Source organism: Cryptomeria japonica, chromosome 10 (assembly GCF_030272615.1).
Source record: "Cryptomeria japonica chromosome 10, Sugi_1.0, whole genome shotgun sequence".
Classification (NCBI taxonomy): domain Eukaryota; kingdom Viridiplantae; phylum Streptophyta; class Pinopsida; order Cupressales; family Cupressaceae; genus Cryptomeria; species Cryptomeria japonica.
Window position 1 is genome coordinate 468,038,403 of NC_081414.1, and position 15,883 is coordinate 468,054,285.

At 34.1% G+C, this 15,883-nt stretch overlaps 1 protein-coding gene across 4 annotated transcripts in view; it reads right to left on the bottom strand.

The window, feature by feature from the left end:
• The window catches only part of LOC131063386 (small ribosomal subunit protein bS16m/bS16c), a 56,658-nt gene extending 48,316 nt beyond the window's left edge, over positions 1-8,342 (bottom strand). Inside the window, exons 1-3 of one of the 4 annotated variants that reach the window (XM_057997189.2) lie at positions 8,194-8,342; positions 7,872-8,059; positions 7,741-7,786 (exon numbers count right to left, since the gene is read on the bottom strand). In XM_057997189.2, coding sequence (XP_057853172.1) covers positions 7,741-7,786; positions 7,872-8,007 — 182 coding nt within the window. In that variant the 5' untranslated portion in view covers positions 8,008-8,059; positions 8,194-8,342. Of the gene's footprint in view, positions 1-7,740; positions 7,787-7,871 lie in introns of all 4 variants that reach the window. The other 3 variants (XM_057997190.2, XM_059213293.1, XM_057997188.2) reach the window with 3 other exon arrangements.
• Positions 8,343-15,883: the final 7,541 nt, after the last annotated feature.

Sequence of the window (15,883 nt, forward strand, 5' to 3'; positions counted from 1 at the left end):
TTTAGCCTTGGATGATGCAGAGAAAGAGTTGGCCTTATATTCATTTTCATTCTTTGCCTTGAGAGAGAATTTTGATCCTTATGGATATATAGAAGAAACAGTTGGTAGAAAGTACAAGCACGAATTTCAGATAGAGGACTTTCTGATGAATCTCTCAAGTGATTTAGAGGTGAAAAGAAAGATGCATTCCAGATTACCTTTAGATCTCATCAGGAAATGCAAAGTTTACAGAGTGGCCGATCAAGCCCAAGACAGTGGCAGACATCTCCAATCATCTTATGACCGAGAGGACAAAACAGTGAAGATATATTGGAATGAGCCTGAGATTACAGACTTGAGAACTTTGATGGCCCCAGTTTTGTCTTGTACTCGCAGATGGGTGGATATACAACATCAAAAGTTGAGAGAACAGAACATATCGATGACTTTTGCTTTGGAGGAAAGGCCAGGGGAAGGAGGAGCAAGCACAAGCGAAGGCAACCCTCATCCTAAGAGCACAAGTGAAGACAATCCTCACCCTAGATGCGTAAGTGAAGGCAATCCTCATCCTAGAAGTGCGAAGAGGAAAGAAAGACCTGAGAAAAGGGAACCCTCCAAGAAAAAGCAAGAGGCCCATCGAGATCACTCATCTGGCACATCTTCTCGACATGAAAAAAGGACAAGTCAAGGACAGGAGAAGAGGGTACTTGAAGTTGAGGAATCTATGGAATCAATGGTCCAGAATGATAAACATGAAGAAAGGCCAGCACCTCAACGTTCATCAAGTCAATCTCCCCAAGTCAATGAGCTGCATGAAGGCAAGAATGATGATGAAGTGACATCTCCTCTCCGAGAAGAGGGATCAGTACCTAAAGAAATACAAGTTAGAGAGACAAGGTCCGCCATTCCAGATTGGTTAAAGGAGAGGCTAACAAGGGTGATTGTGATCGAAGATGAAGATAATGTAATTGATTTAGAAAGCCTTGTTGGAAATTCTCAGGAAGTAACAGAAAGGAAGAAGGCCACCAAAATGTCCAAGATGATCAGAGATGAGACAGGGTCCAGGAAATTGCAGATAGCTACACCAGTAGTGGACAAATATGAAGGTGAAATCCTTGCAGAAGAGTATGATGTAGAAACATTTGAGCTTGGTCCACTCACAGCCGAGCAGACACTAGATGAGGCCACTGATTCATTCGAGGCACTTAAAGACAAGCTTAGAGAAGAAATGGAAAAGAATAGAAAGCTTGAGCGAGAGGTCGGTGCTTGGAGAGGCTACTTTAGCCATCTCAATCAGCCTTTGGGACATCAGGATCCAACAGTATCTCCTGTGCAAGCACTTCCCCTTGAATTAGTTGGCGAGGCAGAAAGAGTTAAGAGCTTGGTTCAGCTTATGAGCTCTTGGATTGACAAATCCCATACCGTTGCTATTGAGTTCGCAACAAGAATGATGCAGACTACCCATCGAGCTATCCAGGTCCTTGAGATCATTCATAACCTAATGATAACAGTAGCCGCCTTTGCCCACACTAGAGATGTTATCATTCCTGTTCTGCAAGTAATCAGGCAAACACCAAGGAAGATCTTAGCACAAGAAAAGATAATGGATGGAGGAGCTCATAATTTACTCCAGTGGTCAACTCTACTTCAGATGAAGGAAGTTCTTTTCGAAGACATTAGTACGAAATGCAATCAAGTTGAGAAGGTCATTCATCCGATTCAGGACAAGGTGTTTGAGGTGTTATGTTCTATTCTTGGCAGGAGGATTGAAGATGAGACAGATGTGAATCTTCAAGAGTTGGAGGAGAAGGTCAAGGTCATCTTTTGCAAAGATGAGAATGTTATCACAGATGAGCAAAGAGATCAAATGTTCGCCACTATGCTCCTGATTGAGAAAATCAAAGAACTCGAGCCTGGATGGGACGTAGCTCTTCTCAAGGCTTTCGATCAGGTCATCCACTTGGAGGAACGAATGAGGAATCTTCCAGAGATTCCTATTGCTGAGATTGAAGGAATTGTGTCCAGATTCACTGCATACGCTAAGAAGGAGCATTGGAAAGGGAACAAGGTTCTAGAAGAGAGGTTGTTATAGATGATGTGGCACCTTAATTATCATTGGTCTATGTTTCCTAGATTTTTGTGCCAATTGAATATATGGCTATGCATTTAATATTGTTCAATAAAAGGGGAACTTTTTGTAATAAACCCTAATTAGGGTTTAGGTGTCAAAATCTCAGCTGTTGATCTTCTTTTGATCTGGGCCGTTCATTGTAATTGAGGATGCTATATATACCCTCATTCATTTTCATTTTGTGATTAGAAAGGAGATATTAGAATTAGAATTAGAGCTTTTGAAGAGAAGAAAGTTATTTTGTAGCAAGATTGAGCGTTGAAGAAAGAATTTCAAGCAATTGTTGTCTATGTTGACTTTGAGATCAATGAAATATTGAAGTTATGGTGTTTTATTGCAATTCTCGTGGTTATCTTCATGGTTGTTTACTTTCTTGAATCATTCTTAGTCGAAGTAGTGTTTAAATTTGAAGGACTAAGTGTTGAGCTTGATCTTTGGTGAGATTCACATTCCAAACCACTAGCTTCTTACTGATCGTAAGGACGCCTTGTGTGGTCAACTGGAAATATTTGGATTGCTTAAACCTTCAATCATTATTGAATTATGGATATGTACCTTTATGGTAGTGTCTATGATTCTTGATGATTTGAAAATCAATAATCACCTTAGAAGATCGCATCAATCTCAGTAGAGTTGTAATTCCTTGGCAACACTGAAATTGGTCGAATCTTGCCAAGTCTAGCCTACATTGAGTCATTCTTAGGATTAGATTAGGATTCATCTCTTGCAAACCCTACCTTTTGGTCTTTTTGAGAACTTGTTAGTTTTAGGAAAATTTGTTCCTGAACGGAAACGTAAGGCCCCTTGATGAAACAGCATTCACAACGACCACTGGTGCTTATCCACACGTAGAGACCCTACATTACAGAACCTTGGAGTCACCCTGATTGATCCTTCTTCGCGATATCTTCAGCAATCAGAGGCTTTATTCAAGAGAGGATAAGGTACCCTTGGGTATTTTATTCTGTGTTAGGCATTGTACAAAATACACGTCAACAATGTGCAACCGGTTTCTACCAAGTGCCGTAATCTTTTATCTGCCACCTATACAATGCCTCTCGGAATGATTGTGAATGCCTTCTTATATCTTTGTGGGACTGATAAGTTACGCTGCCAAGAGACATGTCTTATGTTAACGCACCATTTTAGTTATCGATTATCCTTAACCAATCTTTATCTTATGGTTAGCGCATATGTTATCTTATTCAATCCGCCTTAGTAGTGGTTGCTTCTGATTATAATCGCTGCCAATCATGTTGTTACTAGTCATTGGTTGGCATCAATCAATGCCTTCCCTTATGCATCCTAATCCATATTCAGTTTGCATCTCTAATGCAATCATTCTTCATTCCAATCATTATCTTATGACTAATCAATAGTCTCGGCTCTATCAATCTGTAACATATTCGATAAACACCTTCCTTATCAGTCCTTCACATGCCGTGATACTTAGTTATAAGCAAACAAACATTTATTTGGTGATGTGTACATGGTTTTGAGCACATGTATGCCAAGTCAGAGCTTTCTTCCGATAAGTATTCATTTGCTCAGACTCCTCTTAGTCGCCACTATTTGCAATTATCCAAGTCGCTACAGTTAGTGCCACTATGTCACTGTTTGTGGTTAGTCATCCGATAGTCTTGCTGCTTGGTGTTTTATGATGATTCTATCGAAGGTATCCTTTGTTGTGGAGTCTCCCCACACTGATGCTACTAATCGATGCTTCCCATAGATTGATTGCCCTTCCCTTGTCAACGTGCTAAAACACCTCCTTGACTTACTATCAAACAGGAAGAATTATAACAAAAGCAGATTACCTTTTCCATATACTTTATGGCCACAATTAGTGTCTACCCATAATTTATAATACATCTAACTTCTTCATGTAAGATCCTCAGATTTATTATTTCAATTTTGTCTCTTTTAAAGACTTCACAAAATTGAGGAATACTAGCGATGTAATGTCCAATTTTGGGGACATTACATTTCTCCCCTTGTGTATTATGTGAGTGTATGTGTTTGGACCATGTGTTTATCTCCTCGCATGGTGGAGTGGACCTAAAGGTTCCACATAGTTGGGTGGTGTGGTAACCATCATTGGGGACCGGAGACTCAAGGATCAAATGTAGCAATGGATTCACCTTCTCTTTACTTTATGTATTAAAGTTAGTTCAATTTAAAAGCAAATTGTGATATTTTCATATTGGACCTCTCCTTGAGATGGCTTGTAACCAAACGAAATGATAGTCGATATAATCATGTTTACATGACTCAGTGGTGGAGCTAAGCACAAGATTATAAATAGATTTCAAGCTTATGCAAAAATGATTAAAAAAGTGCAGGAATATTTCATTTGGGGCTTAAAATGAACCTATCTTTTCATTCCTATGTGTTTGGGCAAACTAATATTGCATCTAGAGGGCCCTGCTTGCCCAAAAACCACCCAGAAATTGTCAAAACTTTTCTTAAGTTTATTAGGGTGGCCCTGTAACCAAAGGGGTGACCTTGCGCCCTATTTGGGTGGCCCTATCATAGCTAGCAAAATTTGAAAATTGTTTAACTTTCATTGGGTGGCCCTAATAAGACAAAGGCGGTCCTGCACCCTGTTTGGGCGGCCTTGTTCACCATAGGTAAATCCTTCGTAGCTAAAGTAACTAGGGATATTTCTAGCCCGTTGATGTGGTCAAATAATTTTTACATCATTCAACTAGCTTGTGCCGACCGTTTTTTCCTTCTGTTCTACCTAAAACCTAGTGAAATGTCACTTTTCTAAAACAAGAGTATGCCTTATGTTTCAAGGGTGGTTTTGCAATTGAAAGTATTCTGCATGTGTGACATTGCATTGTGATGTGGTGTCGTGAGATGTCCTTGTGTGCATTATTGCATTAAGGTAGTGTTTAAAGTTGTCTTTGAGTGCACTATTGCCACTAAAGTTGTGATAGAATCTAATCCTATTATTTCAAAAAAAAATTATTCCATGTTTCTTAGGTAATGTCCCGTCGGTTACATGGCAGGGCATTACACAAACTAGCATGTTTCATTATATGATCTACTACAGTACCAAAAGTAATGATGGGTTAATTATTACAGATTTCGAATGAAAGTCAGTTACTAAATAAGCATCAACAAAAGGCATCATTGAATGATATGAATCATAAATCAAAATGTCCATTCAGCCATCACAAGCATTTAAATTCAATTGCTTTTCAGACCATGACACCAGGATACCATTCTGGAGGAGGAATCTAAGGAAAAAGATAATGCAAAAATTATAAGCAATTAATGCAAATAGAAGTTGGCCAGCAGCTTGTCAATTAATAGCAACAGGCTCCTTTATGAACAAATGGATGAAGTAAAGATAGAATATCTTGAATGCTGAACAAAATCACTATCTGAAGCACAATCCCAAAGGATTGCCAGAAAACCAGAAGTGATGACCTTCACGAAGTGGAGAAAAACCTTTATTGATTCAAACAGTCAACTTCAGATAAATGAAAAATTGGGAATTGATATATTAATTGTTCTACTTAATATATAGCTCTTTGATTAAAAAATTATGGGTAACTAACAAGCTCGAATGGGTCTCAGACTCTCAAATCAAGGAAAACCAAGAGATACATTGCATGGTGAGCATCCCTACAACAATTTCTATGAAAATTCTTTGCCCTGATAGATTGTGCACACCTGTTATATTTACCTTGAAATGTGATCCAACAGAGCTCAAATTTGAGGCCTGCTAATGCATTCATATGGAAGAATCACTAAGTCTTTTGATAGAAAAGTTTCATTGGACTTTCTGAGAAAATTTCAACAAGGTCAAAGGATATAAATTAAACAAGTCAAAAGTAAGATTTATAATCTGCTTTAAAGGGTCATTGGGATTGATGTCACAGTCAATGCACATGTAGCCCAAATATGCAATGTACCACAGGGACATGTCCCCAGGGCTTTTGCAGCGTTTCAGGGACGGAACATTTTGGGCACAGTAAAACAGGGACAGAGAATCTGCTCTCTGTCCCAAAAAGTATAATTTTCCAGAGACATCTCCAAGATATCTCCCCAAAGTGGGGAATGTCTCCCAGCGCATCCCCATTTTTTGGAGACCTTATGGAGATGACCTGCCATCCCTCACATCCAAGGGATGCCAAGACATACCCCATCACTCTAAAATTTAAACGTGCAATAACAACAAAACAAAAACACTCAAAACCAAAAAAACTCTAATCCTTTATGGGGGGGGAATAATAAAATGCTATCTCACTGCCAATAATGCTAGGTCACATTCATCATTTTTCTGTTCTCATCATTTATCATGTGCATCGTTCCAATTTACTTTTCCAAGAAAGGAGGTGGCGGAAACATGCCATGCACCAAGGATTTCCATGTGGCTTCAAAGGCCTTAATTTGGGCTTTTTGGTGAGGGCTCTATGGTTGACCACCCTGTATTGCAACAGGGAACACACCAGAGGTGCCTCCCCTCAGCCCCTCAAGGATTGCCATCCATAGACCAACACATCCTGATTTGAAAAAACAGAAAAATAAAGTTTGCTTTATGTTGCACAAGATGAAAAATAATTTTTTTTTTCTTTTGTTTTTCTGGAGTAATTGAATTCCATTGATACTTTTCATTTGTACTCAACTTTGAGTAATAATAATGTGATATAAAGCATTTTGATTTATCATTAACACTTATAATTTGACAATTGAATTAGCAATTTTTTTTTGTGTTCCCAATTCAGTATTTAACTGTGTATATTTTGTACAAATCGTGGTTGAGCATGTTTATAGGGCATCCCCCTACTGTCCCCGAAATCTAGGAAAAGAATTGCCTTCCCTGCATCAGCCTCCCCTGGTCCTATAAACTAGTACAAACACTGCAACGAAGCATTACAACCTGTATGTGCGAGGTTGCTTACTATTGGACCAAAACTCTGCCTGGTAACTGTGATTTCACACTACTCTGTATGATTGATGAAAAAAGTTTAGATAAGAGGCTAGCCAAATAAGCTAGACATGGAGAAAGTAAAACCACATTTTGTATCCAAATTTTTGTATTCATCTGAGAAACCACAGCAATCAGATAGAGAATTCTATTCAACTCCAACGCCAGCGCAGAAATTAAGTATTGATGAACCAACTCGGGATCAAGCAGGTGGTAGGACCCAAATATGAGCAACATATGAATGTAACTAGGGAATGGTCAGCAATAAAAATGAGTATCTGTATGGTTGTTCTATAGCATTAGGTTTTAAAGTTTATCCGTAAGATAGAATGTTTCATAGTGATGCAATTGTATAGTTTTCAACCAATCTTCATCAAACCGTATTTCATGTGCAGTTATACATATTGTTCTGTTCAGACTTGTATGCAAACACTACTTCCCTGGAGCAACTGACTTATTCAAAATGGAGCTCATCATAAATGAACACAAAAGATCTCAATGCCGACCATACAAAAAACTCGAATCCATAACAAAAATCTCACATAAATCTAATGTTCAAGATGCTTAAGGTTTAGAGTTCCCAATAATGTTTTCCCGGTATACAAGTATAGCACAACGCATTGAGAAGAATTATAGTAAAGGACAAAAAAAAGCATGAATCTTGAGGATAAGGATCAATAAATCTTACTTGGTTCTTTCAAAATTAATACCCATGCGCTTCCCTCCGTCCTTCACTGCTCATAACCGTCGCCATCATCATGAGGGGGTAAGGAGAGAGAAATAAGAAAAAGAAAGGAAAACGAGGAGAATGAGAAAAACCTGGGAGAGGATTGTAATAGCCCAAAATCTCAAGATGTTTTCCATCGCGTTTAGCCCTGCTGTCAGCGGCCACCACGCGATAGAAGGGCCGATTAGCACATCCAAACCTCGCCAGCCTCAGACGAACAACACCCATATCCTGTGCTAAATCTTCACCTCTCCCTTCCCTCACTTCCCTTCCCCTTTTCCTGTAAACGAAGGCGCATCCAGGTAAGAATACCAGGTTATTTATTTCTCTCTCCACAAAAGCAAAGGTATTCCATATGCTGGAGATGAGTGATAATATAAATCTTTAAATGACTGTAAAATAGCTACTCCAAACCTTTACAAGCTATTTTCAATGTAACACACTCGATTCAAAATATTTCAAAATGTGAAAGGAGAAGAGACGCAAAGCATTTAGCATTTAGCATTTAGGTTCTATGTGGTTAGTTTAAAGTAGATAAAAGTAGAGAGGAAGATACAGGGGAGAGAAAGAGGGAGAGCAATAGATAGAAAAATAGAGAGAGTTAAAGGAAGAGATAAAAATGGAGAGATAGAGAGAAAGTAGAGAGAGTGGGTGGGTTCTTGATGATCATTAAATTTTATATTGGGAGAGTGAGAAAGTAGAATTTAATATGTCTCGTAATAAATTTTAGAGTCTTCGAAATGGAGAAAAGCATTTAAAAACTAGGAATTGCACTTTAATATGCAATGGGTACGCTAAAGAGGTGTAGAAGTATAATTAGAGAAAATTTTAGTTTATTTTTTTCATACATTTGTGCAACACATGAGGTTGATTAGTAGGCCATTTGGAAAATGATGTTGTTTAGGCAACAAAGGTCTCAATGGAAAAGTGATAGGGATAAATGTCTAAAGATGGAGGAGGAAAGAGGAAGATAGAGTGAGCGAGGAAGAGGGACTCGAATATATAGAGAGATAGAGACATAGAGGGACATAGATAAAGATAGAGAGAGATGAATGATGAGATAAAGTGCTAGAGAAAGATATAAGGAGATATAAAGAGAGGGGGAGCAGGAGAGAGAGATAAGCTAACATATATATAGAAAGATAGAAGTAGATCTATAAATATATAAGGAGATATAGAGAGAGGGAGATAGAGAGATAGAGAGATAGAGATAGGGAGGGAGAAACGAGTCTGTGTGTTTTCTTTAAATAATTATTAAAAGGGTAATTTGTAAGAAAGCTTACTCTACCAATTAATAAGCAACTAAGTGCAGTCATAATAAGCAACTAAGTGCAGTCATGGTAGCTTACTTTTTACTCGTATAGTAGATCTTACATTCAATAGGAAATGGCAAGGGAAAAAGTAAGATCTCTTTGTCAAAATTCAATTCTAAAGTAGTTAAAATAATTAAAGTGAAGAAATACTATAAACATGAAATTAGAAATTAACAAATCTTTGAATAGTTATAAAACAATAAAAATTTAAAACAAATAAAATAAAATTTTAAATTATCTTTATTTGCAAGAGAAACGTGAATATACTATAAAACATTGACTAATACATAGATATATAAAACAAAATCTCAAATATTAAAAAATTATTATAAATAGATATACAAAACAAAATCTCAAATATTAAAAAATTATTATGAATGGATATATAAAACAAAATTTCAAATATTAAAGAATTAGAGTGTTTAATTTAATTTCTTAGTATTCTTTAACTTTCTTAATTCTTGAACTATCTAATATGAATGTTATATCATCCACATTTGGTCAAAAGTTGTGGGACAAATCCATATTACACTTATAAAAAAACATTGCATATTTGGATTTTATGAAAAGCTTTAATACAATGATGTGAATGGTTTTGTAACTGCATTATAGGCATCCATTCTTTACTTTGCTCTTATTTTATCTTTTAATTTTATGTAGAATAAAAGCAGTTTACAATCAAGAATAAGGGTGTAAATGGTGAAACTATTAAAGAATTAAATCAAGAATTACTATTCTAATGAGATAAGTATTAATATTGGATAGATATTTGATGTTTATCCTTGTCTCACAATTGTCTCACAAGAGGCATTAGATAAATATTTTGATATTAGAAATCATATCTATATTTAAAATCAGACTTTGTAGGGGATTGATCTAGGCTGGTTATGGTGGAAGGGTTGCAGTATTTTACAATATCTTGAGACTTGATGTTGTATTTTGCTTTTTATAATGAAATACAATTTACGCCTCGGCCTTTATCGAGCAAAAGCAAGTGGTTTACAATCATATTGAAACAATTTTCACATTGGTTATTAATATCCTATTTTCAAATTTATTATGAAGAAAACTAAGTGTTATGAAAAAGTAATGGGCAACCATATTGGCTAAAGAAAATGTTGGCAACAAAAATGGTTAAAAAGTTAGAAAAAAAACAAAAAAAATCAGCATAACATATGATAGGCAACATTGCCAAGAAATTCAGCCTACTTCTTCTGAAGGACGTGGCAACAGACTTCTGTAATAAGTGGCTTCCACATGTGCCATTATTAATTTCATATTTGCGTAATTTTAATGTTTGTTTCTAGAATAAAATTATCAAATGCACAACATGGTACAAGTTTGTCCGGATATTGCTACGTCAGTGGGCCTCCTTTGTCAATTTACTGACATTTCATTTAATGCATTAAAAATAAGATTGGTGTTTTTTTAAAAAAAGGAAATTTAATATCTTACTCTCACCAATAAAAAAAACTAAAAATGTCTTTTTTACAATAATTTAAAATAAAAATTAAATATAGACTATAGACTTTTTGTTGAAATTTTTTAATTCAATGTTATGATTGGATGAACTAATTGAAAAATTAGATTGCATGAATGCAATAGTATCCTGCCTTGGTAGGAACTAATAAGTGTTTTTTTATTAATAGTTTTGAACTCACAACTTACTAGATGTCTATTACATGGACATTTTCATTAAATCAAATGTCTTTTAGCAAAACAATTAATGTTGTCACAAATTCTTATACAATATGGTTGTCTATAAGATATTCTAGGGTAAGTGTACTAGTATTTGTTATAGCTAACTTTGTACACCCACAAATTCCAAATGATACATCAGATTTTGATGATTTTATTGTTGTGTCTATATGTGACTTAACTACTTATAGCTATTGTTCTGGCTTCTAGGTAGTAACGACACGTGTTGTGGAATCCGTTAAGCACGAAAGGGCCAAAAAGTGATCATTTCAAAGTGTCACCCAATATATGACCCCTATTGCGCTAGACCCATTCAGAAGACAACCAAAATTTTAAAAAAAAACATCCAATTACAAAATTTAAAAACACCTAATTCTAAGTGTTTATTCATGTGGACCACCCAAAATATAAACTTTAATGTTACAATGAGGGGCAGTTTAATAATTTGACCATCATTTTATGTCTACCCTCGGCCACATATACCACTTGCATGACATGCGTTGTTGGGCATTTTTTAACACTAAATTATTTATTCTCATCGTTTTTAGGGATTATTTTTCCTACAGACTTCTCACCTTCCTCTTCAACTTGCGATGCACTACAAAGACTCCTCTTCAACCCATAGTCTCCTCTACTCATAGGTAACACACTCAAATCCTTCATCCTTGCATTTTGTTGTCAACAATAAAACAATTTCTACTCATTCCTACATGTAGCTTGTTGTCTTTTCCCATCGTTTATCTCCATGTCATCAAGGGTTTCATTGAAATTATTTCTTTCACTTTATACTATGAAATCATTACATGGAATGTGAAATAAATAGAATGTTGTCTAGTTTTATTCTGAATTCCTAGTTTATAATCTTGAAATTTAATAGGTATAGGGTTATTGTCACAATATTTTGACTGGTTTCAAGATTACACATCATGCATGTTGTTTGCGTGAAAAATATTGTCGACCCATAATTTCTCCTGACATTTTTGTAGACAGTGATATGATTTTATCTATTTTCCTCCACTTATTTTGTCAATTTTGCATCACTATATGGAAGTCATGTAGAGTTTCGTTATATTGTAAAATAAAATTAGTGATTATAAAGTAACTACGATTCTCTCAGCACTACGAGGGTTTCAATTTGGCATCACTGTACGGTGTCAATGTTTTCATTGAAATGATTTCTTTCACTTTATACTATTAAATCATTAGATGGAATGTGAAATAAATAGAACATTGTATGGTTTAATTTTGAATCTCTGGTTTGTAATCATGGACTAATGGGTATAGGGTCATTGTCCCAAAAAAATTTATTGATTTCAGGATTACACATCATGCTTTGCCTCCTGATTTCAGGATATATATTGTTTGGTTTTATTCTTAATCACTAGTTTATAATCTTAAAATTTAATGGGTATTAGGGTTATTGTTGCAATTTTTTGACTAGTTTTAGGATTACACATCATGCATTGCCTCCTGGTTTTAGGATTACACACACACACACACACACACACACACACACACACACACACACACACACACACACACACACACACACACACACACACACACACACACACACACACACACACACACTTTTGTGTGTGTGTGTGCGTGCGCATGTGCGTGTGTGTGTGTGTGTCTATATATATATATATATATATATATATATATATATATATATAGAGAGAGAGAGAGAGAGAGAGAGAGATTGGGGATCATTTTCCCCATGGACTTCTTCTCGCCCTCTCTAGCTTGTGACACTTTGCATGTATATACATAGATATAATTTGATGCGCACACATAATCTTACACACACACACACACACACACACACACACACACACACACACACACACACACACACACACACACACACACACACACACACACACACACACACACACACACACACACATATACATGTGTGTGTGTGTGTCAGATTATGTGTGTGTGTATCATATTATATCTATGTATATACATGCAAAGTGTCAAGAGCTAGAGAGGGCGAGAAGAAGTTCGTGGGGAAAATGATCCCCAAAAAAGTCGAGAAGAAAAGAATTCAGGGCTCAAAAAAGCTTGATAACACATGTCAAGGAAGAGGTATACATGGTCAACGGTGGACATAAAATGGTGGTCAAATTATTAAATTTTCCCCTTAACATTAAAGTTTATAATGTGAGTGTGCCCACATAGATAAACATTTAGAATTAGGAGCTTTTTTAATTTTGTTATTGGATTTTATTTTTTTAAGTTGGTTGTCTCTTGAATGGGTAATGTTGTAATAGGGGTCATGTATCGGGTGACACTTTGATATGTGTGTGTGTAGTATGTATATACAGACATATAAACTTTAATGTTAGGAGGGGGGTAATTTAATAATTTGACCACCATTTTATGTCCACCCTTGGCTATGTATACCTCTTCCTTGGCACATGTTACCCGACATTTTTGAGCCCTAAATTATTTTCTTCTCGCCATTTTTGAGAATTATTTTTCCCATGGGCTTCTTCTTGCCCTCTTTATCCCATGACACTCTAAATACATATGTATGTATATAAATACATAAATATGTGTATATACATACATACATACATACATACATATTTTTTGGAAAACTGCTACCATAGGGGTAGTTATCTCTTTTATATGTGTGTGTGTGTGTACACACACATAAACATACAAACATACATACATACATACATACATACACATATACAGATGCATATACATATACACGCGCACACACACACACACACACACACACACACACACACATATACATGTTTATATGCATGTATATATATAAACATATATATATGTGTGTCATGTATATACATGTATATAAACATGTATGTGTGTGTGTGTGTGTACGTACGTATGTATACACATACATACATACATACATACACACACACATATGTGTATGTATGTGTATGTATATACATGTATATATGCATATATGTGTGTGTGTGTACATATATATATACACACATACATACATACACATATGTGTGTGTATGTATGTATGTATGTATGTATGTATATATATGTATACACACACACACACACATATATACATATACATATACATACATGTGTGTGTGTACATACACATACATGCATATATATACATACACACACACATGTGTATATATATACATATATGTGTACATATACATATACATGTGTACACATATACATACATATGTATATGCACACATGTATATGTGTATATATATATGTGTGTGTGTGTATGTATATACATGCATATACATATATATATATATACATGCATATACATATATATATATATGTCTATATATAAATATACATGTATGTATATATACATATGTATATATATGTATATACATATATGTATATATACATATGTATATGTACATATACATATATGTATATATACATATGTATATGTACATATACATATGTATATGTACATATATGTATGTATATATACATATATGTATGTATATATACATATATGTATATACATATGTATATACATATATGTATATACATATATGTATATACATATATGTATATACATATATGTATATACATATATGTATATACATATATGTATGTGTGTGTGTATACACACACACACACACACATATATATACGTATGTATATATATGTATATGTATATATATATGTGTGTGTGTGTGTATATGTATATATACATATATATATATACACACACACACATATATATATATGTATATATATACACACACATATGTATATATACATATATATATATATGTATATACACACACATATATATACACATATATATATGTATATACACACATATATATGTATATATATACACACACATATGTATATATACATATATGTGTGTGTGTATATATATGTACATACACACATGTGTATGTACATATATATACACACACACATATATGTATATATACATATGTGTGTGTATATATATACATATATATGTGTATATATATATGTACACACACACACACACACACACACACATATATATATATATACATACATATATACATATATATATACATATATATATATATATATACATATATATATACATATACATATATATATACATATATATATATATACATATATATATATATATATATATGTATGTATATATATATATATCTAGATGTATGTATATATATATACATATATATATATATATGTATATATATATATAGATATGTATATATATATATACATATGTATATATGTATGTATATATAGATATGTATATATGTATATATGTATATACATATATACATATCTATATATACATACATATATACATATGTATATATGTGTGTGTGTGTGTGTGTGTGTGTGTGTGTGTGTGTGTGTGTGTGTGTGTGTGTGTGTGTATACATATGTGTATACACACATGCAAACATATGCATATACATACATACAATTATGAAAGTCCACATGAATAATGCTATGAACAATGAAAATGTTGTTGTTTATAAACTTGCAATATTGCATTTGTAATAGGTGTAAGTTGATGTATACAAGGTTTGAATATATTTATATTTGATGTATGTAGTTGGAAAGCTTAACATGAATGATAAGATGCAAGAGAAAAAAGATGTAACAATAATATGATTAAAAAATTGATAATGTTGTTGTTTATATATTTGATGTATGCAATTTTGAAATCTTAACACGAATGATAAGATGTAACTATGATATAATTAAAAAATGAATAATGTTGTTGTTTATAAATTTGGACCTTGTGATTTCTAATACTTGACTAGAAATAGTATAATTTGTATGCCTCGAAATATTTTAGGCACTAAGCACACACACACACACATATGAAAACATGAATTTAGTTAATCTAGGTGTACCAACCTTAATTAGCACCCTAAATCAGGAATGTGTAGAGGTTGTATTCCTAACCTCTAAATTTGACAGAGGATATTAAGCGAAAATAGAGGAGAATTTTTAATAAAAATGACACTAGAAATTCCCTCTTATAAATCATTCGAATGTGGAAAATGAATGCATTGATTTGTGGTGCTTGATTTTCAAATTTGAATATATGTGGG